We start from the raw sequence: 23182 nt of genomic DNA on the forward strand, positions 1-23182 counted from the left end.
GCAAACCTATATTTGTTTTATTGCACATATATTCCCACTCCTTTTCAAAATATTTTGTATATTGATACATATTAAGGATATTATTGTCATATTGTATGTTGCACTCTACATTTCTACCTCTGTTTAAGATATTTTGTGTATTGTCCCAATTTTTAGTCATTGTCCTTATACATCTTACTTTTTTGTAGGAGGGGAGAGGGGCTGGGCTGGGGAAGAAGGCTGGGAGGGAGAAAGGTGGAGGAATGGGCAGAGGATCTGTAGTTGGTATATAAAAAGAATAAAAAAACTAAATAAAAACAAAAAGAAATGATGAATGCATATGAAAGAAATGGCCCAATCTATCCTAGAGACCATAGCAAGATTTCAGCAACTCACACCCAGATACCTTGAAAAGAGTCTTTTAAAATTTTAAATTCTAAAAAGGTACTCAGTTAAGGCAAAATTTCATTAAAATACCTTAGCATATTGGTATGCAGAGGCAAGTCAATAAAAGCAAGGCCTTGGAAATCAGTTAAAGTACTGGACAGAACATTTTTTTTTAAGTAATTCATTTTCAAAGTAGTTTTTAAAGTACCTGATTAAATTGTTTCTAGATTATTGATTAAGAAGTAGCATCATGAATTTTATTCTAAGCTTTTAGAAGCACAGTCTTTGTTGACATTCATGGGCTCATTATAAAGCTTCCAAAGTAATTGTGAAGCACAAGTCTTGAGAATAACAAAGAGAAGAAGCATTGTTGTTTTCTAAGAAGTTTGATTCTAAAGTGTATTTAGCAAAGGTAACCATAGTTACAAGGAAGGGGAGGCAAGAATAGCATGTAAATGGGTGGAGACCTTAGATAGTAGAGGCACCATTATTTCTAGTTCATTGCCCTCCTGATGACATTATTAGAAAGTCATACTGGCATTTATAAGCTTTATAGTAATTAGGATGCTGACTATGGAATTTAATTTTAAAAATCTGCTATAGGCTTCAGAGTAGCTTATATAGTCTTTTTCATTAAGACAAGAGGGAATGCAAAAGAAAGGGCATGAGAATATATAATTTAAATATCATTTCTCCTACAAATATGAATAATATTTTATTTTAAAATAATAAACATATTTGGAACACCACCTGAGTTAGCTAATGACATTTTATGCCAAAATTGGTTGCTAACAACAACAAAATACTTATTATCAAATTGTTTCCTGTAGCCTACTTTTAGAACTAGAAACACTAAGTTTCACAAAATATTATATTTTCTCGCAAGAATAAAACGAATTTTTCCTTTCCCAATGAAGATAAAAGTATCCATTTAAAATTTCAGACAACCTGAGGGTTTTTATGTGCTTCTCATCTCAAGTATTGCAGAATTGCTTTATAGAAGCTGGCTTAAAAATATACTCAAAATCTAAACCTGAGTTTCCTTCTTTTAAATTGCAGATAATTTTACAACAAAAAATTACAGACATTAGAAGTAGAAAATTAATGTCACCTGTCTCATGTGAATAAAACTTTATATTCCTGGAAAAAAATGTCACCCTCAAAAGCTATTTATTACTATAAACAAATACTCCAATCCATGTGTATACATCACTTATTAGATGCATAGCATGAAGTAAACATAGTTCTATCATCTGTGTACTATTCCTTTTATGTCTATATTGCAGATAAGATAACTGAGCGACAGAGGTTAAGTAACATTTCTAAGGTTACAAAGTCTGGAACAGCTGGAATTCAAATTTAAGCAGTGTATGTCTAGAATGTGCACTTATAAATTATTGCTGTATGCTCCTACATTTCTGGTGGCCTAAATCCAGAACTTTAATCAAATATGCAAAGTTTATGTGGCTCAAAATAAGGTTAAGAACACAGTCTTGAGGGAAGGGAACAGAGTAACTAAATAAATATTATAACATGACACATGTTATAATAAAGATTCATGGAGGTGCTGTTTGAGGAAGCACAGGGGAAAAATACCAAAGTGTCACTGAATGACAAAATGAGAAAATAGAATCAGAGAGTATTTTATTCTTTTAGCATTGAACATGAATATGCCGTGATAACAAGTTGCCAAGATTTTGTTGTCCTGCTTTAGATATCAGACCACTACAAACACTTATGTGACTCCATCCTGCTTATCTAAACACAGTGGCATAAATAGTCAGTTGTAGTATTATTGTTGCTTAACTTTAGCATCAGTAGACTTGGGAAGTATGTGGTATCAAGATCTGAGTAAACTGAGCTACCAAGCAATAGATCACTCCTAAAATAAGGCTTATCACTGTCATCAAATACAAAGGACTCCTACAATCTAGTCTCAGCACATGTGATTCTTTTATTATTTGTGATTATATTTTTGTGCACTGTATAACTTTCTTGTGCTTGTATTTAACTTTTTTTTTAATTTTTATGATTCATAGTATGTGATTTTCCAAAAAAAACAATATAACTTCCTTCCCAAGAATTTTGTTAATCCCCTCTGAAATTTACCCAAGAATCAATACATGGTTTTGACTCAAGTTTTGTCTGTATTTGGTATTTGTGAATGTGTAGCCTTATATAGCTAGAGTCATGTAGTTAATGAACAGAAATAGAACACATATTCTTGAATGTGGTATCTTAGTAACAGACTATTTCTTGAAATCATGCACATATACAGAAAAAAAATGAGAGGATATATTTGTTTCAAATTATTGCTAATGGAGTTAACAGTATAAAATATTTTTGCTTCATTATTTTCTGTTGTTTTCCAGTTTCTTTGTAATAATAGCTAATTTATTATACTCAGTTAAACAAAAGCTATGGTTTATGTTGTGGCTGTGCAGAAAAAAAATAAGACGTTTTTTATAATTGGTTATTTACTGATTGGAGACTAACATTTAACATAAAACTAAAGTTAAACTTAATAACTAAACTCTTAAGCCATGCTTATTTTTAGAAGATAATATGAAAAAAGGAATAGTTTTTATCATTTTATGAAAATGAGAAGAGTAGTATATATATTTAGAAGGAAAGAAGAATAAAGGAAAAAACAATATCCCAGAGTTATAAATCTGCCTTAAAAAATAAGATCAGCTATATTTAGGAATGAAGTTAAATAAACCAAATACAATCAGCTTACATATCTTGGTTTAGAAAATGATATTAAAGGAGCTTTTGTTATTTCACAGGTGATTTTATAATGATTTATAGAAAGAAATAATGTTTAAATTAAAACCCTCACCGATTCAAACACCCTAGATTGTTAAGCTGAACAAAATGAATATGATCAATCTTACAAAAGATAAATGCAAGTTTTACTTTTATATTGCTTTCATTAAATACATTTGATCATTTCTTGGCCTTTTGTGTAAGAAAAAGTATAAATACGTTTTCAATTAATTACAGTAAGTCAATATGGAGGAAAACCTGCCTGATAAAAGGACATTTGACATATTTCAGAGAGTTGACTTTAGCACAAAGTCATTGGCAGGATTCACTGTATTTCTCCAGTTGTCTGTTTAATATCCTTTGTAAGAATCCACAACAAAAAGTAAATGAAATCTTAGATTGCTAAGCTAATAGTTTTGTGGGTAGCTAGTAACAAATCAAAATACTGAGTTTACATCTAAATTGTATTTTTAAAAGGAGGCATTTTTTAATAAGTTTAGATGGGAATAATCATTATAATATGTGACTATAAATTATAGTAGAAAAATTAAAGAAAATGGACACATACCCTCAGGTAAGTACAGGTGGGGGTACTTATTGCTTTCATCTATTTTAAGGAACATTAAGTGGAACATGAATAGATACATTCAGAGATTTACACAATGTAAATTGTGAGAATAAGAAAGCACATCTATTCTACTGGTCAGATATAAATTCCTGCCTCCATTATAGGTCACCTGAACTTGGTTACCAGAGATAAGCAGTTTAACATGCTTTCTCAATCTATAAATATTACTAGCTTTTATAGTCCTCTCTCACAGGATCATTAAGATGATCATAATAGAAAGAGATTGAATAAAATATTGAGATGTGGATCCATGGTGGATCACTTGTCTAGTAATCACAGTTTCATGCTGAACATTGAAAAGAGAAAAATAAAGATAAAAAGAGCCAGTATTACAAAGGGAAGAAAACACTATATTCAGAATAAAAAGAAACATAAAATAAGTTTTGTAAACAAAGTAGGGGCATTTAAATCTGAACTGTTAAAACTTAATTCATTTGTTCAGTCAAAGAATAAGAAGCCCTTGCCCTAAAAAAGTTAACATTATGGCAACTCATACTGATAATACAAAATAATACTCATAATATAATGGTAGGGTGTCATGAAGAAAGCAAAGTTACAGGTATGAAGAAAACAAAGTTAAAGGACCTAGTTGTAATACAAATCGCTCTACAGTCTTATTAATAAAAAACCCAGAGCCAGATATTAGGCTAAAAGTTGAAAGATTATAGAGGCAGAGCAGCAAGCCACTAGTTCATTTTTTTTATTAAGAATTTTTTTCCATTTTACATACCGATCAAAAAGCCATTAGTTCTTACACCTAAGAAATCATTTGCTGAAAGAGAGAGAGCTCCTCTCCACCTTGCCTTATCACTTCTCCTCTCTGCCCAGTTCTATCATTTTCTGTCTGTACAGACATCCAGACTTCAATGGGTAACTAATGGCTAGCTCAACTTTCTGATTTTCATGTAAGCTTTATTTGTTAAAGTACAAATAAAATATCACCACACCTAGTACCTATGTTACTCCTTAGATGTTTTGTGGTCAAAATATGCCTCTAAGGTAATCATTCAAGCAGAGACTTAAATGAAATAACAAGTGTGAGTCAACAATATATTTGCAGAAAGTTCTTTCATGCCAGGCATCTGTACTCTGTTGTTAAAGTGGGGTGTTTCTGAGTAAGTGTAGAAGAAGACTAGTTAGGGTAATATATAGCTGAAGAATTGTAGTAGAAAAAGTCAAAAGAAATCAACAAATATATCAATACAAGTACAAGCAAGAGTACTTACTACTTTTAACTATTCCAACACACACACACACACACACACACACACAGAAAAGATGTGAAACTAAAAGAGGGACTAGTTGGGAGGAAGATGGGGACAGTAGAGGTGGAAGAGGAATGAGTGACAGTAGTAAAGGAGAATATGACACAAGACACAAATGCATGATATATGAAGTGGACAAAAATTATCACAAAATTAATATATTGAAAAAAATATGGAAACATAATTGTCAATTTATTATTAAAGTATTAAATAAGAGACATTGAGTAGAACAAGAATAAATATATTCTTTATTGCTGTAGTGGCAAATGGGTAGGCAATAAGATAGAAATTAACTGAGTATATAGAATAACAGAGCTGCATTTCTGGAGCAGAGATAGTGTATTATGCCCCGCCTGCAGGGCTTCAACTGGTTCTCGACCACCATAAGGAGGGAATGTAAGGACAGGAGATACAAAGGAAAAGACACCAAGTCTGGATTCTAATCAAGGTGCCACTTTATTTCCTTTCACAAGGGTTTATATAGTTCCGCAGGGTGGGGGGAGCAAGCTGTCATCTGCATAATGTGGGGCAAGCTAACAGGATGTTTGTATAGGATGTTTACAGGGTGAGATGGTCAAGGGCTCTGACTCAATGTCCTGTTGCTAGGCAACCTGACTGTAAGCTGATCTTTCCCTGTCTTATTGGGGGTCTGTATTTTTCCACTAGGGATTCAGTCCTTGTCCCTGACATCTCACCCTTCTTAGTAATAATCTGAGGGCCAACATTAACCAGGTTCAAATGGTCTAAAAGGAGGGCTCTGAAAGAGGCTTTGCATGGAGGATTACAGAGGTCCTATCCCTCTAAAGGTTGTGAAAAAAGGTCTGAGAGGGATTGTCTCTCCAGACTCAAGCACCACAGGCATCCCCATAGTGTGGGAATCAATGGACCATGCAGTTTTTTTGAGGGAGCAGAAATGGATAAACTTAAGCTACTGCACAACCGCTATGCAACAGGGCATATAATCCAGGCTCTCGGGATTTTGGGGTACCATGGTCCCCAGCCTATGCAGTCCCAGCTGCACTCCAAACATGCCTTAAGTGAGCCCTTTTCCCACACATAGGTGCAACCTTCCCGGAGTGAAGGGGTCTGTGTGGGGCATCTCTCGTCAGGGGAAATTTCAACCCTGGAGTCCTGCATATCAAAGCAGTGGTAATGAATCTTGATCTGCTTGGCCTGCAGGTCTGTTATTTGGCTTTGGATGAACCCAAGTGAGCCAAGAAAGTGCCCAAAGGCAAGGACCAGGAGCAGGTCTACAAACAGGTCCTAGGAGGGAGGAAAGAAGGGTCGTTAGCTAAGCAGAGTTTGGAAAACTAATTCTGGAACCACCCAAGCTCTTGTTCTCCTTTTCTTTTTCTCATTTTCTAGACCTTTTTTAACCTTTATTATACTATCTTTGACTACCCCGGTGTGGTCTGTAAAGAAGCAACATTTCTCTTTGAGCATAGTGCAAAGGCCACCCTGTTGTAAAAAGAGGAGATCCAGGCCTCTCCTGTTCTGTAAAACTATCTCAGCTAGGGAAGAAAGGGATGACTCAAGGACAGAAATTTCCTGTTCAAATTGGGCAATATCCTCATCTATGGACAGGTGAAGCTCAGAGTAATGTTGGTTGAACAAGACCAGAGAGGCAATTTCTGTGCCTGTTTCCACTGCTCCAACCCCTGGAAGGACTGCTAAGATGATGGCAGTAACAGGCTCCCGTCAAGGCAGTCACCTCAGCACGGCTTCTCTTCCTAAAGATCTAGGAATTGATCTGAGGAATAATAGGTTTGTCTAGGTGGAAGGGACCTAAGTGTCTTGAGTGGCATCTCTGGTGATACCCTGTTTGCTGTGCTACCTGCCAGCCACAGGATGTGTCAAGCTGGCCCAACATGGCTATGACCACCTGGAACACCAAGGCCAGCAAGTCCAACAAGCCTTTCTGACACTTTGGATGAAAAATTCAGCACTGCCCTTGGAAACATGACTCCTACTGTCAGACTGGACTTGACAAGCAGTGTCCCTGCTCAGCCCAGAACGTGATTGATTATGGGACTTGTATACTGTGTGAAAGGTCTCAAACACAGTTTGCTGTAAAGTTCCCTCTGTCCCCCCACAGGAACTCTGAGCAGAGTGATAACAGAGCTAAAGGGCTGGTAGGGGTTGCTGTGAATGAGGACAATAGCCTGGATTGCTTGCCAGAGGGACAGCATTTGAAACAGAAGTTTCCTCAGGAGAGGGGCTATCTCTCCTGGGCAGATCAGGTATATTTACAGCTCTAACCAGGTCTTCTGGCAACCATCTTGGAGCAGAGTGTATCTCTTTTATGGCACCATTTACAGGATTTAGTCTTTTTGTGATGATCAGCAATGGTGTTAATGCTGAATGTTCTCCTGCCTCACATCATGAGAATCAGAAGGCTGCTTCCCCCCAGACTCCTCCCTCTGCTGGCCCCAGTGACTTTTTCCCCAAGAATGAAGAAGCAGGCAGGCACCAAGGTGGAAAGGCTCTCCCCTCCCCCCTCCATGGTCCCACAATCTCCCCTCCCCCCAGTGCCACTAAGACCCGACCCTCCACAACAGCAAGCATCCTGTCCCATCAGCACCCCAGTCCCAGGAACCACCTCCAAGGCCAGCTCCATCCCCACTCCCATAAAGACAAACCATTGCCAACATCTCCTACACTTTGAGATCCTCTACCATCACCCCCTCCAGACCGGCCTTACTCTGTTGGAGCAGAAACATGATCTCAGAGATGGACCTGTCCTGCACACCAGGCGACTGTCCATCCAGAGACAAATCGTCCCTGTCCCCTCTAGCCACCCAGGGCACTCATGGTTGCCTTGGCAAATCTCGAAAGCACCAGTAGCTACCCCAAGCCCTAGTTCCTGGCAGGCAGGGTTTGTGTTTTCAAAGTCCAAGTGTTTAAGGAAGGTACTTTTGTTTTTGTTTGGCCCGAACAGTCTCTAGGCCAGAAGGGAATTTTGCCTGTGTTGCATTTGTATCATAGGGAGAGTTACAGAGAAGTTTCTTTAGCGTCCAAATTTTTGAGGACAGCTGTTTAAGTGAAGTAGTGGGAGTGGAGAAGGAACAAAGAAATCTGTAACTGATTGTGATCAATTAATTGATATAACTCACTACCTTCGACCAGCCCTCTAGGAAAGCCTCCTTGGCAGGGTCTAGAGGGAAGTTAGAGGCAAAATTGTTAAGAGAGGGATAAAGATGGGCAGGGGCGGACTCCTGAGGATTCCTAGGTTTAAAAGTCATGAGCGTCCCCTCTTCCATAGAGCACAGGTCGTGATCCTAGGGACAGACAGAAGGTGCTCGAGATAGTGCTCAGAGGATCTTAGGGCAGGTAGAGGGGGAGTAAAAGGCTTCTTTGAAGATTTTTTGTTATATTAATAAGCTCTTGTATGTTAGGGGAATGTTTATAGACCCTAGAATGTCATTATTAAAAAAAAAAAAGCTTTAAGGTCTTTTTTCTTTACCTTAGTTCCTTGTATCTTGAGGGGCTTATTTAGGCCAGAAATGAATAATCCTGTGACGACATTGCCTGTCCCATGGCTCGTCACTTTCTTACCTGTGTCCTCTCTGCTCTCCTCTGGGATCACGTCCTGAACCGGGCCATTCCAAGGGGATCCAACAACTTCACCAAGGCCTTGGTCTTTATCCAAGAGACGACGTTCCGAACCTTAAGAGGTGGTTTCATCCACGTTGGGTGCCAGTCGCCCCGCCTGCAGGGCTTCAACGGGTTCTCGACCACCCTAAGGAGGGAATGTGGGGACAGGAGATACAAAGGAAAAGACACCAAGTCTGGATTCTGATCAAGGTGCCACTTTATTTCCTTTCACAAGGGTTTATACAGTTCCACAAAGTGGGGGGAGCAAGAAGCTGTCATCTGCATAAGGGGGGGCAAGCTAACAGGATGTTTGTATTGGATGTTTACAGGGTGAGAGGGTCAAGGGCTCAGACTCAATGTCCTGTTGCTAGGCAACCTGACTCTAAGATGATCTAGTTCCCTGTCTTATTGGGGGTCTGTATTATTCCACTAGAGATTCTGTCCTTGTCCCTGACAGTATTAGTTACACTTTTTGTTGTTTGTTTGTTGCAGTTGTTGTTTTGACAGAACAAAGGTTCTGAGAGAAAAGATTGACTGGTCTATAGAATAAATACCAAGGAAATTAATGTGTCTGATTCTAGATAGAAGAACAATGGAAATCACTAGAGCATGTAGACAAAGAAAATTTGTGTCAAAACTGCAATGGTCTTAAAGTCTGTTTTAAGTAATTTGATTATTACTTTGATTGAGATGATGAACCAGAGGAGAATTTTGAGTAGAAGAATGATATTAGCTTGTGCATAATTTTAAGGAATCACCTGGCTGATGTGCTAGGAATAGACATTGGGAGGAATTAAGTGCAGAAGGAAGGCTGCACTAGAATAAATGTTATTATGATTCAACAGAATTGATGAGGTCTCAGGTCAGAAAAGTGGAGAAATGATCATATTGTTTGCCTATTTTGAAACCATATAAAATTAGTGTAGCTCCTGGACAAGATGTGAAACATTAATAAGAAATATTGATGACTCCAAGGTGTCTGGCCTTAATTATCAAAAGGGTCCTACTTTAAGTAATTAGAATATATAAGTAAAGCCTGGGAAGGTGTTTCAGTGGGTAGAGCACTTACTATCAAGTCTGTCACCCTGACATCTTTCTAGATCCTACATGTTATAAAGACAGAATTGATTCCAAGAAGTTGTTCCCTGACACAAGCACTATACTACATTCAACAATTTCCCACACTAAATGAATACAAAATCAAAAATTAGAAAAAAATAATACATAGGTAAGAGGGAAGAGCTGAATTGGAAAGGTATTTCTGTTCCTAAATTATAAAACTGTAATTTGAGTTCTTTCATTACTATTTTTATGATGAATAGTAAGGAAACGAATATGAATGCACATTAATGGAGAAGTACTGAATGCCAACAACAGGTGATTGTGATGCTATGCTCTCCAATTGGGTGCTGTTCTTCTGTACTACCTAGTATACTGCATGAATCTGTATCAGATATGAATCTGTATGTAATAAACTGATACAGAGGTTAAAGAAAAGATGTAGTTGATATTCAAACCCAAAAGAGATTATCATTGCCAACATATTAAATCAAGGGATGGTTCAAAGAAAACTATTACATCCAAGGGAAACCATCTCCAGCGATTACTATAGATCTTACCTCACATCAAAGAACCTTCTTTTGGAAATAGATGGAAACTAATACACAACTTGTCAAAATGCAGAGAATATTGATGTTGGGATGCTCAGTCCCATTTACAACACAAAACATACAACCTAAACTCTAAGGCTCAGAGAACATTTCAGAAACAGGAGCTAGAAAGATTGTAAGAGTCAGAAGCCCAGTATGTGTGAGGCTAGATAGGGTCTTTGAGACATGACAGGAAAAAATATAATGGTGAAGTCTCCACAATGTGTTTGCCTGAACAAGACATGAATAATGACATTTGATATGCCACTATGGACAGGGGAAATCCCATATGATTCACACATATGAAGCATTAATGAAGCATTAAAGGGGGGCAATGACTTGTAAGAGAGAAAACCATATTTCCTTCAGCAATGAGTGGTATATGTAAGTAACAATAATTACAGAAGAGATTATGAATTTAGGAGGGAGAGAGGGAAGGAGAGGATTTCGAGGGGCAGGGAGTGATAGGAGTATTGTAGATGCCGCACTCATGTATGAATCTCACCACAAAATTAAGACACTAAAAACTACATATGAGCAGTGACACAGTAAAAACCAACAATACATAAAATACTGATGCTGACATAGCATTCTGGATATATTATTGATTTTGAAATAAAGTTTTTGTTGCTGGAGGGCTTCTCTCCAGGTTCCACCAAACCCCACAGTCCCACAATCCACATATAAAATAATCACTCAGACACGTATACTACTTATAAACTGTATGGCCATGGCAGGCTTCTTGCTAACTGTTCTTATATCTTAACTTAACCCATTTTTATAAATCTATACTGTGCCACGTGGCTGGTGGCTTACTGGCATCTTTACATGCTGCTTCTCCTGGCAGTGGCTGCAGTCTCCCTCTTTCTTCCTGTTTCCCAATTCTCCTCTCTCCTTGTTCTGCCTATACTTCCTGTCTGGTCACTGGTCATCAGTGTTTTATTTATATAGAGTGATATCCACAGCAGTTTTGATGCATCATAGCACATTTTTAATTTGTTCATGCTATCTTAAAATAGACAAAATATACGAAAGGGATAAGAAAAGAACATACAAATACCTTTTATTGTCTTATCTTTGAAGACAGCTATGCTTCCATTGTAGCAAAAACATGTTATTGTCTTACTTTAATAAGTATAATGGTGCTTTCAAATCCACATCAATCCTTAGCTAGTGAAAGGAAAATACTTTCAGCTTGAGATTTCATTCACATCTTTGCTCTACTGAAATAAAATAATTGCTCTGTAACTTAAAGATTTTATTTGATATTTCAAAACAATTTAAAACTGGATTTAGGCAACTGTTCCCTGAGACAGAGCCTGCCAGCATATGACTGGACTAAGAGGTGAGTCTTTATCTACAAACTCAACCACCAAAGCCCCTAGACTTTGGGCCCAGGGGCACAACCCTGTGCCCCTACACCCCCACACATTACAGTTCCAGTTTCAGGTCAGTTGGCAGGCAGACCTCCTGCAAACAGGACAGACTACCACCATCCCCAATCAGATCCTGTAACCCAAGCTCCTCCTCACCCAAATCCCAGCCACCCTCTGAGACTGCAACTGAGATAGAGCCTGCCAGCACCCAACTTGACTAAGAGGTCAGTTGGCAGGCAGACATCCTGCAGACAGGTCAGACTACCATCATGTACCACCACACAGTAAGACTGCAGCAACTTCCTGAGACAGAGCCCACTGGCCCCTAGTTGGACTAAGAGTCGACCCCTGAGACAAAAAGTCCATCAGCATCAACTAAACCAAGAGCTCCCACTGGATCAAGAGTATCAATCAGACCAAGAGAGGCTCCCTCAGACACAGACATAGCTTGCACCAAGTGGAAAAAGAGATGGGTAGATGCCAGTACAAAAATACAGTCAACAACATAAAAACCAATATGGCTCCATCAGAACCTACATTAGCAAGACCTGAACATCCAAACACAGAAGAAATGGAAGATATCTACTATAAAAATGACTTTAAGATGATATTAGAGATATTAAAAGAGTAAATGAAAAAATCCCTTAAGGAAATCGGGGAAAAGTCAAACAAAAAATGGTAAGAAATCAGTAAATCACTTGAAAGCCAAGAGAAAGCAACTAAACAAATGAGGGAAACAGTCCAAGATTTCAAATCTGAAATGGAGACAATAAAGAAGACACAAACTGAGGTAATGCTGGAAGTGGAAAATCTGAGTAAATGAACAGGAACTACAGATGCAAGTATAACCAAGAGAATACAAGAGATGTAAGAGAGGTTCTCTGGAATTGAAAATACAGTAGAAGAAATAGATTCATCAGTCAAAGAAAGCACTAAAACCAACAAAGTCAGGACCCAAAATGTCCAGAAAGTTTGGGACACCATGAAAATACCAAACCGAAGAATAATAGGGATAGAAGAAGGAGAAGAATACCAACTCAAAGGCACAGAAAATATATTAAAAAAAACATAGAAGAAAACTTTTCCAACCTAAAGAAGGAAATGCCTATAAAAATACAGGAAGGTTACAGAACACTAAATAGACTGATTCCCCCCAAAAAAGTCCAGTCACCACATGATAATTAAAACACTAAACATACGGAATAAAGAAAAAATATTAAGAGATGCAAAGGAAAAAGTTCAAGTAACATATAAAGGCAGACCCATAAGAATAACACCTGACTTCTCAATGGAGACTCTAAAAGCCAGAAAGTCCTGGACAAATGTTATGCAGATACTAAGACACAATAGATGCCAACCCAGACTATTATACCCATTGAAACTCTCAGTCACCACAGACAGAGTAAACAAAATATTCCATGATAAAACCATATTTAAACAATATCTCTCCACAAATCCAGCCATACAGAAAGCACTTGAAGGAAAAATCCAACCTAAGGAAGTTAGATACAGCCATGAAAACACAGGCAATAGATAGTCCCACACCAACAAATACCAAAGAAGGGAAACATACAACACTACCACCAAAAAATAACAGGAATTAACAATAACTGGTCATTAAAATCCATCAATATCAATGGTCTCAGTTCACCTATAAAAAGACACATGCTAACAGAATGGATATGAAAATAAGATCCATCCATTTGCTGCATAGAAGAAACACACCTCAAGTTCAAAGACAGACACCACCTCAGAATAAAAGTCTGGGAAAAGACATTCCAATCAAATGGATTTAAGAAGCAAGATGGTGTAGCTATCCTAATATCTAATAAAATAGACTTCAAACTAAAATCAACTGAAAGAGATCATGAAGGACACTACATATTTATCACAGGGAAAATCTGACAAGACGAAGTCTCAATTCTGAATATTTATGCCCCAAATACAAAGGCACCCAATATTCTTAAAAGAAACATTACTAAAGCTTAAATTGCACATCAAATCCCATACACTAGTAGTGGGAGACTTCAACACCCCATTCTCACCAATGGACAGGTCTGCCAGACATAAACTTAACAGAGAAATAAGAGAACTAACAGACATTATGACTCAAATAGACTTAATAGATATGTACAGAATATTCCACCATAACACAAAAGAATATACCTTCTTTTCAGCACCCCATGGAGCCTTCTCCAAAACTGACCACATACTTGGTCACAAAGTAAATCTCAACTGATACAAAGAAAAACTGAAATAACCTCCTCTGTCTTATCAGACCACCATGGCTTAAAGTTAGACTTCAACAACAACAAAAATTACAGAAAGCATACAATCCAATGGAAACTGTATAATGCCCAAATAAATCACCAATGGGTAAAGGAAGAATAAGAAAAAAATTAAAGATTTCCTAGAATTCAATGAAAACGAATGTACAACATACCTAAACTTATGGGACACTATAAAAGCAGTGCTAAGAGGAAAACTCATAGCACTAAATGTGCACATAAAGAAGTTGGAGAAATCTCACACTAGTGACTTAACAGCACAACTGAAAGCTCTAGAAACAGAAGAAGCAAACACACCCAGGAGAAACAAGTGCTAGGAAATAATCAAATTGAGGGCTGAAATCAAAAATAAAAACAGAAAACAATACGAAGAATCAATGAAACAAAGATTGCTTCTTTGAGAAAATCAACAAGATAGAAAAGCCCTTATCCAAATTAACCAAAAAGCAGAGATAGAGCATCCAAATTAACAAAATCAGAAATGAAAATGGAGACATAACAACTGACAATGAGGAAATCCAGAGAATTATCATGTCATATTTAAAAAACCTGTACTCCACAAAATTGGAAAATTTGAAAGAAATGGATGATTTTCTGGATAGGTATCCCATACCAAAGGTAAATAAAGACCACATAAACTATTTAAATAGATCAATAACACCTAAGGAAATAGAAATGGTCATTAAAAGTTTCCCAACCAAAAAAAGCCCAGGACCAGATATTTTCAGTGCAGAATTCTACCAGATTTTCAAAGAAGAACTAATACCAATACTCTTCAAATTGTTCCACACCATAGAAACAGAATGGACATTACCAAATTCTTTTTATGGGGCTACAGTTACCCTGATATCCAAACCACACAAAGATGCACCAAAGAAAGAGAACTGCAGTCCAGTCTCCCTCATGAATATTGATGCAAAAATACTCAATAAAATACTGGCTAACCGAATCCAGGAACACATCAAAACAATTATCCACCATGACCAAGTAGGCTTCTGTGGTGGTATTGTTTTCCCCAAAATACTGTGCACCCTAATAAATTAACCTGGAGTCAGACAACAGACAGCAACTAGATACAGAGTCTAGAAAATGGTGGCACTCACACATTTAGTCCTAGCATTCCAGAGACAGAAATCCCTCCATCTCTGTGAGTTCAAGGCCACATTGGAAACAGCATGGCATTGTGACACAAGCCTTTAATCCCAAGAAATGAGCCTTTAATCCCAGGGAGTGATGGCAAAAACAGAAAGATATATAAAGCATGACGACCAGAAACAAGAAGCATTTAGTTGGTTCCGCTTTTAGGTTTTGAGCAGCACAGTGCAGCAGTGACTGGAAACAGAAGTTTCCAGTCTGAGGAAACATGACCAGCAGGAGATCCGGTGAGGTGAGGGTAGCTGTGGCTTTTTTTTTTTTTTTTGTCTCTCTGATCTTCCAGTATTCACTCCAATAAATGGCCTCAGGTTTGATTTTATTAATAAGACTCTCTAAGATTCCGGCTACAGGCTTCATCCCAGGGATGCAAGGATGGTTCAACATATGAAAATTTGTCAATGTAATACACCATATAAACAAACTGAAAGAAAAAATCCACATGATCATCTCATTTGATGCTGAAAAAGCCTTTGATAAAATCCAAAACCCCTTCATGATAAAGATCTTGGAGAGATCAGGGATACAAGGAACATACCTAAACATAATAAAGGCAATTAAAGCAAGCTGACAGCAGACAGCCAATATCAAATTAAATAGAGAGAAACTCAAAGCAATTCCACTAAAATCAGGAAGAAGACAAGGCTGTCCACTGTCCCCATACTTATTCCATACAGTACTTGAAGTTTTAGGTAGAGCAATAAGACAACAAAAGGAATTCAAGGGGTTACAAATTGGAAAGGAAGAAGTCAAACTTTCATAATTTGCAGACAATATGATAGTATACATAAGTGACCCCAAAAATTCTACCAGGGAACTCTTACAGCTGATAAACTCCTTCAGTAAAGTGGCAGGATACAAGATTAACTCAAGTAGCCCTCCTATATACTAATGAAAAAGGAGCTAAGAAAGAAATCAGAGAAACATGACCCTTTACAATAGCCACAAATAATATAAAATACCTTGAGGTAACTCTGACTAAGCAAGTGAAAGACCTGTATGGCAAGAACTTTAAGTCTCTGAAGAAAGAAATTAAAGAAGATACCAGAAAATGGAAAGATCCCCCATGCTCATGGATAGGCAGGACTAACATAGTAAAAATGGCAATTTTACCAAAAGCAATTTACAGATTCAATGCAATCCTCATCAAAATCACAACACAATTCTTCACAGAACAATACTTAACTGGAAAGAACAATACTTAACTCTATATAGAAAAACAAAAAAACTAGGATAGCTAAAAGAATCCTGTATAATAAAGTAATCTCTGGAGGCATCATGATCCCTGACTTCAAGCTCTACTATAAAGCTATAGTAATAAAAACAGCTTGCTACTGGCATACACACCTATGAACATATTATTTTTGACAAAGAAGCCAAAAACGGTACCATGAAAAAATGAAAGCACCTTCAACAAATGGTGCTGACATAAGTAGATGTCAACATGCAGAAGAATGCAAATAGTTCTATATCTGCTGTCATGCACAAAACTCAAGTCCAAGTGGATTAAATACCTCAACTTGATAGAAGAGAAAGTCGGAAGTAGTCTAGAATGAATTGGCACACGAGACCACTTCCTGAATATAACACTAGTAGCACAGACACTGAGAGCGACAATTAATAAATGGGACCTCCTGAAACTGAGAAGCTTTTGTAGAGCAAAGGACTCAGTCAATAGGACAAAACGACAGCCTATACAATGGGAAAAGATCTTCACCAACCCCACATCTGAAAGAGGGCTGATCTCCAAAATATATAAAGAACTCAAAAAGCTAGACATTAAAATACTGAACAATTAAAAAATGGTCTACAGAGCTTAACAGAGAATTATCAATAGAAGAATCTCAAATGGCTGAAAGACATTTAAGGAATTGCTCAACATCCATAGTCATCAGGGAAATGCAAATCAAAACAAATCTGAGATACCATCTTACACCTGTCAGAATGGCTAAGATCAAAAACACTGAACATACCTTATGCTGGAGGGGATGTGCAGCAAGGGAAACTCTCCTCCACTGTTGGTGGGAATGCAAACTTTTACAGGCACTCTGTAAATCAGTATGGCAGTTTCTCAGAAAATTGGGAATAATTCTTCCTCAAGACCCAGTTATACCACTCTTGGTCATATACCCAAGGAATGCTCAATCTTACTACAAGGATACATGCTTAACTATGTTCATATCAGCATTATTCGTAATAGCAAGAACCTGGAAACAACCGAGATGCCCCTCAACTGAAGAATGGATAAAGAAAATATGGCACATATACACAGTGGAGTTCTACTCAGTGGTAAAAAACAATGATATTATAAAATTTGCTGGCAAATAAATGGATCTAAAAAATATCATCTTGAGTGAGGTAACCCAGACTCAGAAGGATACATATAGTATGTACTCACTCAGAAGCAGATACAAAATGGGAGGGAATGGATGGCCAGACTGAAACCCACAACTCCAGAGAGCCTAGCTAACAGGAAAACATGCTAGGATGGATGCTTGGATGACCCATTGTAGGAGAAGTGGATGAGATCTACATTAGTGGACTGGGTGTGGGGAGTGGCACAGGGCAGGGTCTGGGGGATGATAACATAGGGAAATGGGAGGGTCAAGCTGAATCAGGGACAGAGTGGGAGGGCAGGGAGGAAGATACCATGATAGATGAGGACATCATGGGAATAGGTAGAGGCAGGGTACTGGGGAAGCCTTTGGGAACCCACAAGGTTGACCCCACCTTGATCTGCTAGCAGTGGTCCAGAGAGTGCCTGGACTGGTCTACTCTGGAGACCAGCCTAGCAAATAACCTAGCTATCATCATAGAGCCTTTGACCAGTGACAGATGGAGGAAGATACAGAGATCCATGGCCAGGCACCAGGCTGCATTCCAGGAATCCAATTGATGAGAGACCAGCTGATGAGAGAGGAGAGATATTGCAGGCGAGGGATGTTGAGATCATGTGGGAGGTTGTGCAAAGATGACTGGCCACACTAGTGGAAGCCCATGAACTGTGGACTGGTGGCTGTGGAGCCCCCATGGGACTGGATCAGGCTCTCTGGACACGGAAGACTGTTGTTTGGCTCAAACTTTTTGGGGGGCACCCAGGCAGGAGGATCGTGATCTGTCCCTGGTGAATGAGCAGGCTTCTGGGAATCCAGTGCCTGTGGTGTGACACCTTGCACAGCCTTGGTGCAGTGGGAAGGGACTTGGACCTGCCTAGGCTCAGTGTGCTGGGCTCTGCTAACTCCCCATGGGAGACGTCAATTTGGGGGATGTGGGGATGTGGGGTGGCTTGGGAAAGAGGGCTGGGGGTGAGAGGAGGGAAGATGGGGATCTGTGGATAGTATGAGGAGTGAGTAGAAAATGTCTTAATAAAAAATAAAATAAAAAAGTAAAATAAAACTGGATTCTGCACCACAGAGCCAAGTCTTATACATGCCACATCCCTTACCATACACAATGTAGAAAAGACAACCTTTCTTTCTGTACTTTTGTTAATAGTGTTTCTTGACTTACAGGAAAAATGATATGACTTATAAATTAAAGGAGAAATGTCCATTTCTTTTATCCCATGTATGTATGTATGTGTGTATGTATATGAGTGTGGATATATATATATATATATATATATATATATATAGAGAGAGAGAGAGAGAGAGAGAGAGAGAGAGACATATATACAAGTATGTGTGTGTATGTGTTAGATTCCCTCAAGGTTTGAACCATAGGTAAGAAATATACTGAATAAGATGATGTAAATAATAATGACAGAGATAATGATGGAAAATTGGAGATACTGAATGGACATTGACATGCTATGTGCTGAGCATTGTGCTGTTGTAGTTAAATGTACATAATAACCTAGTCAAGTTGATGAAATTTCTTAACTGTACCTTAGAGCTGACCTTCATTCCTCTGTTTATGATGAATAGGTAGAAATTAGAAGCAATCATCATTACACTGGGCCAACCAAAGAACAAGCAAGGTGATATTGAGAAACAGATAAACATAACTAGAGTTTTCATTTGAAGAATAACTTAGAAACTAGGAGACTTGAAAGTACCAAGCTGTCGATAAGTCATTCTTTGAGATAATTGAAAAATGGACAGTATTACCTGGAAAAAATATTTTAACAAATTTGGAAAAGAATAAATGAAATTGATTAAATTCCAATGTTATAATAGAATGATTTTTATCTTAACTGTATGGGTATTCATGAATAAGACTTGCACAAAGATAAAAAATAGAAAGTGTTTCTTCTAGAATTTGGAGACATGGTGTATATATTCATGTTGTCATTTCATGTAAATTTATCCCATATTTTTTATGATAGATATTCATGAACTTCAAAGATACAAAGTATGGACAAAAATAAAATATAGTTTAGAATTTCAAGTTTGAGTGTATAGGTTGAAATGTATTCTGTCCAAATTTGCAAAAGATAGTGCCAATCCCCAGTATCTCAGATTGTTACTTTATTCAAATAGGGCACTTATATGGGTAACCAAATAAAGATGTATATGTACAAATTTTATATGTATTCATCTTTAAAACCTTTTCCAAGAAATCATGACACTTGAAATTAAAAGTTGAATGAGGCAATCCAGACCCCAAAAGACAAATGCTACGTTTGCTCTTATTTGTGGATTCTATTATCCATCTCTAGATTTTAGTATATAACTTTAAGAAATTTAATAACTCAGAAATTCAGAATGCAGGAAGGAGAGAAGCTCTAGAGATGGTGCTATGAATGGGGGTAATGAAAAAAAATAGGAAGGATATTTAACAAGGAAAGTTTCCAGAAGATACCACTCATCAATGAAGAGCTATAGGCAATCAATGGCTGATAAAAGATCAAATCAAAATTCTGCTTTTTCCTAGAGCAAGGTCATGCCCATATCCAAGCCAAAGTGATCTAGGAGCAAGCTAAATGGATTCAATAGATTGTATATACATGAAAGTGTGTGTGTGTGTGTGTGTGTGTGTGTGTGTGTGTGAGAGAGAGAGAGAGAGAGAGAGAGAGAGAGAGAGAGAATGCCCACATGCATAGTATAAGAATAATAGTCAAATAAGGATAGATAATGAATTTGGGTGGTGGCTGGGGGGACATGGGAGTGATTGAGGGGAGGGAGATGGAGGATAGTGATGTGGATGTAGTATGCATGTATGAAATCTGAAAATAAATGACACTCATGCCCCAAATTTGGAAAATACACATTCATTGAAATCATTATTAATTTTCCAAATTTAACGTGGTATAATGTAATACGTATACTTTAATAAATATATAACAGAGAATATAACCTTTCTCCAATGGTACCTATTTCCAGAATAAAGATGATCAAGCATTCATACAATTGCTTCCACTCTCTCCTTTCAAAACACAATGTGTAAAGATCTAATACTAACAGAGACTAGTAAGTATTATATGAGACCCAGACTAGAAAGATCTGAAATCAGATTACAAGTACAAAATGTAAACACCAATAACTGACAGCCTCCTCAGTGGAAACTCAGGCCTCCCCCTTGCTTCCTTCATCACCTACTGTGAACTCTTTTTAGACATGGCTTCAACCTGCAAACTATACCACCAGTTCATGGGTTACTGGGAGGGAAAAACAAGACTAAAACAAGAAAAAAGAAAAACGAGACAGCAGCTATTCAGGTATTAGCAGTGGGGACAAGGGCAATGGACCCCTGATTAACTTGAAGCAGGGCAGCAAAAGGACCTGATACCACCTACAGGGTGGCTTCCTCTGTGGGGTCAAGGAGATGCAATGGTTTAGGTGCCAGGGGATTCGGTAAGTGCTGGTCACAACCTGGAGTTCACCTCTACTAGTCCCTCCAGGATGAACCGGGGAAGAGAGGGAGGGTTTGTCAGTTTCTTGGAATCCAGCACCCCACCCTTAGGTCCCACAGAGATCCCATTAGACTCCCATCCCCGCCCCAACTCTCTCCATGGAGCAGTGGTGCAGTGGTGGGATAGTAAAGTTCGAGCTGGGCTGGAAGAGGGTGGAAGGAGATGAAGGTAGCAGAGGCTGCTGCTGCCTTGAGCAAGCTAAGCAGGAGGGAATGAGGCCTAAGGGGCTGCCCAGCACCCAAGAGCTTACAAGTCTAATAGACAGCCGGGGAAAGGGAGCCCAAGGCCCAGAATCCCAAGCTTGGGCAGCCGGGGAAGTGGGGAGGCCAGGAGATAATGTAGACCCCATGGTCTGTGAGGGCCCTGGCATTTTCCTGGAATATCAGCCAGTAGGTTTCAATTTGTCTCCTGGATCTGGCTGTCCAAGGTCTGGGGCTCCCTTTGGTCACCACCCCTGGCAGAGTGATGTGGCCACTGAGGCCACTGACTGAAGCAGGGGCACCAGCTTCAAGAGCAGCCTCAGGGATAGCTGGGTCCTCTCCAGCAGGGGGACCAGGACACGGAGGGGCCTCACTGCCACTGCCCTCAATCTTCATGACACCTCCTGCAGGCAGGTGGCCCGCATTATTGAGGGATCTACCTTTGGCCTGGGCTTTCTCCTTGAAGTTCAACTTTTGACTTTCAATCTTGGCATCTCCTCCTCCAGACTTGTACTTGATATTAGCTTTGGACCCACACTTTGAGGATACCTTGGAGATGTCCACTTTCTTGTTCTGAATTTGAACCCGGCCTCCTCCAGGCTGGTGCTTGATATTTTCTGTAGAGCCAGTCTTGGAGTGAACATTCTTCAGATCAGTGGCAGAGGCAGTGGTGGTCAGGCAGTTCAGCCTGGGAGCAGAGGAACTAGGCTTAGCCGAGGTTAGCTTCTTGTCCACAGAAACAGCTACAGAAGGCTGTGAAAGTACAGATGTGGGCTTGACTCCAGTGGAAGTCGACCCTCCTGGGGTTGCTGCCCCAGTGGGAGTGGTGTTTCTCTTCACAGAACTGGTACAGGTGGCCTTTGAGTGACTCAAGTCAGCTGGTGCGGACTTACCAGTCATCCTTTTGACATCAGTGGGTTTTCGCTCTGTTTTAGTAGAGATAGGCCTCTTAGGCAGAAGTTTGGCAGGACTTCTACTGCTTGGCCCAGTGTAAACAAGAGTGACTTGCCTTGTGGTCATCACGAGTTCTGTTTCTTTAAAGAACTGTGACTAATACTCTTTCAATCTCCAATAGTCCTCTTTCAATTTTTTATGCCACATGGAGTTTTATACTTTCTATAAAGGAATGTGTTCTCATTATATTGTTTTCTTAACTGGGCTGCTTGGGGCCAGCCCAGTGAGAAGAAAAGTGAGAAGTGGGGCTGTTCCTAGTCAGCAGTTAGACAGCTGGGGGGGGGGCAGTGTGACTGGTTGTGCTGGCATTGTGTATACTGCTTTCTTTTTTCTAAACAAGAGGCTGGTTTTGGCATCTGTCTCTTTCCCCAGGATCTGGTGGTCAACATGTGATACGAAACCAGGGCTAGAGAAACAGAATGATGGTCAGAATCCCTGACCTGCACTTGCAGGCAAAGGTACCTAAACGCTCATGTCCAGGGGAGCCTGAGCTGTCCAGAATGCATGTGAACAGTGGGGAATCAGGTGTGGAAATTTTAAACTAGATTGCATGAGACCTGGTGTGACTGGAGAGGAGCAGGAGAGGCCAGGACAGTCATGGTGGTGAAGCCATCCCAGCGTGGTCTGTTTATGGGTGGGATGGCTGCAGTGCTGGGAATATCCTGGGAATTATATCAACACAAGATTCTTATTGCACTTGTATTTTTTGTATTAAAGTTTGCATGGTTTCTAATAATGGATTCAAACCTTAAAAAAAGATATATAGAAATGATAGAATAGAGGGTAGATTATTGAATCTACTTTGAAAAATAAAGAGAAGATATGGATACAATATAGATAAAAAGATAGATTATTGAATCTACTTTTAAAAGACAGTTACTAGTTTTAAATACTTTACATTGGATTGGATTTTTGTATATTGTACACAAATTATATATATTGAGATTGAGATTGTTAGAAAATGCTGTACATATATTTCAAATCTTGCAGGATATTTTACTTATACAGTTCATTTAACAATGTAATGCAATTTGCTAATCCTTGAATGTTATTATTACCAACTATTAGGATATAAAGGAATGAAAGT

The 23182-nt window shown here is 38.7% G+C and overlaps 1 protein-coding gene across 1 annotated transcript; it reads right to left on the reverse strand.

Annotated features, from left to right (window-relative positions):
- Positions 1–21337: 21337 nt before the first annotated feature.
- LOC119086615 (microtubule-associated protein 4-like) lies at positions 21338–22161 on the reverse strand. The gene is given in 2 exon segments (XM_037198814.1): positions 21338–21396; positions 21399–22161. Coding segments are annotated over 2 exon segments (822 nt in total).
- Positions 22162–23182: the final 1021 nt, after the last annotated feature.

The sequence above is a fragment of the Peromyscus leucopus genome, chromosome X (assembly GCF_004664715.2).
Source record: "Peromyscus leucopus breed LL Stock chromosome X, UCI_PerLeu_2.1, whole genome shotgun sequence".
Classification (NCBI taxonomy): Eukaryota; Metazoa; Chordata; class Mammalia; order Rodentia; family Cricetidae; genus Peromyscus; species Peromyscus leucopus.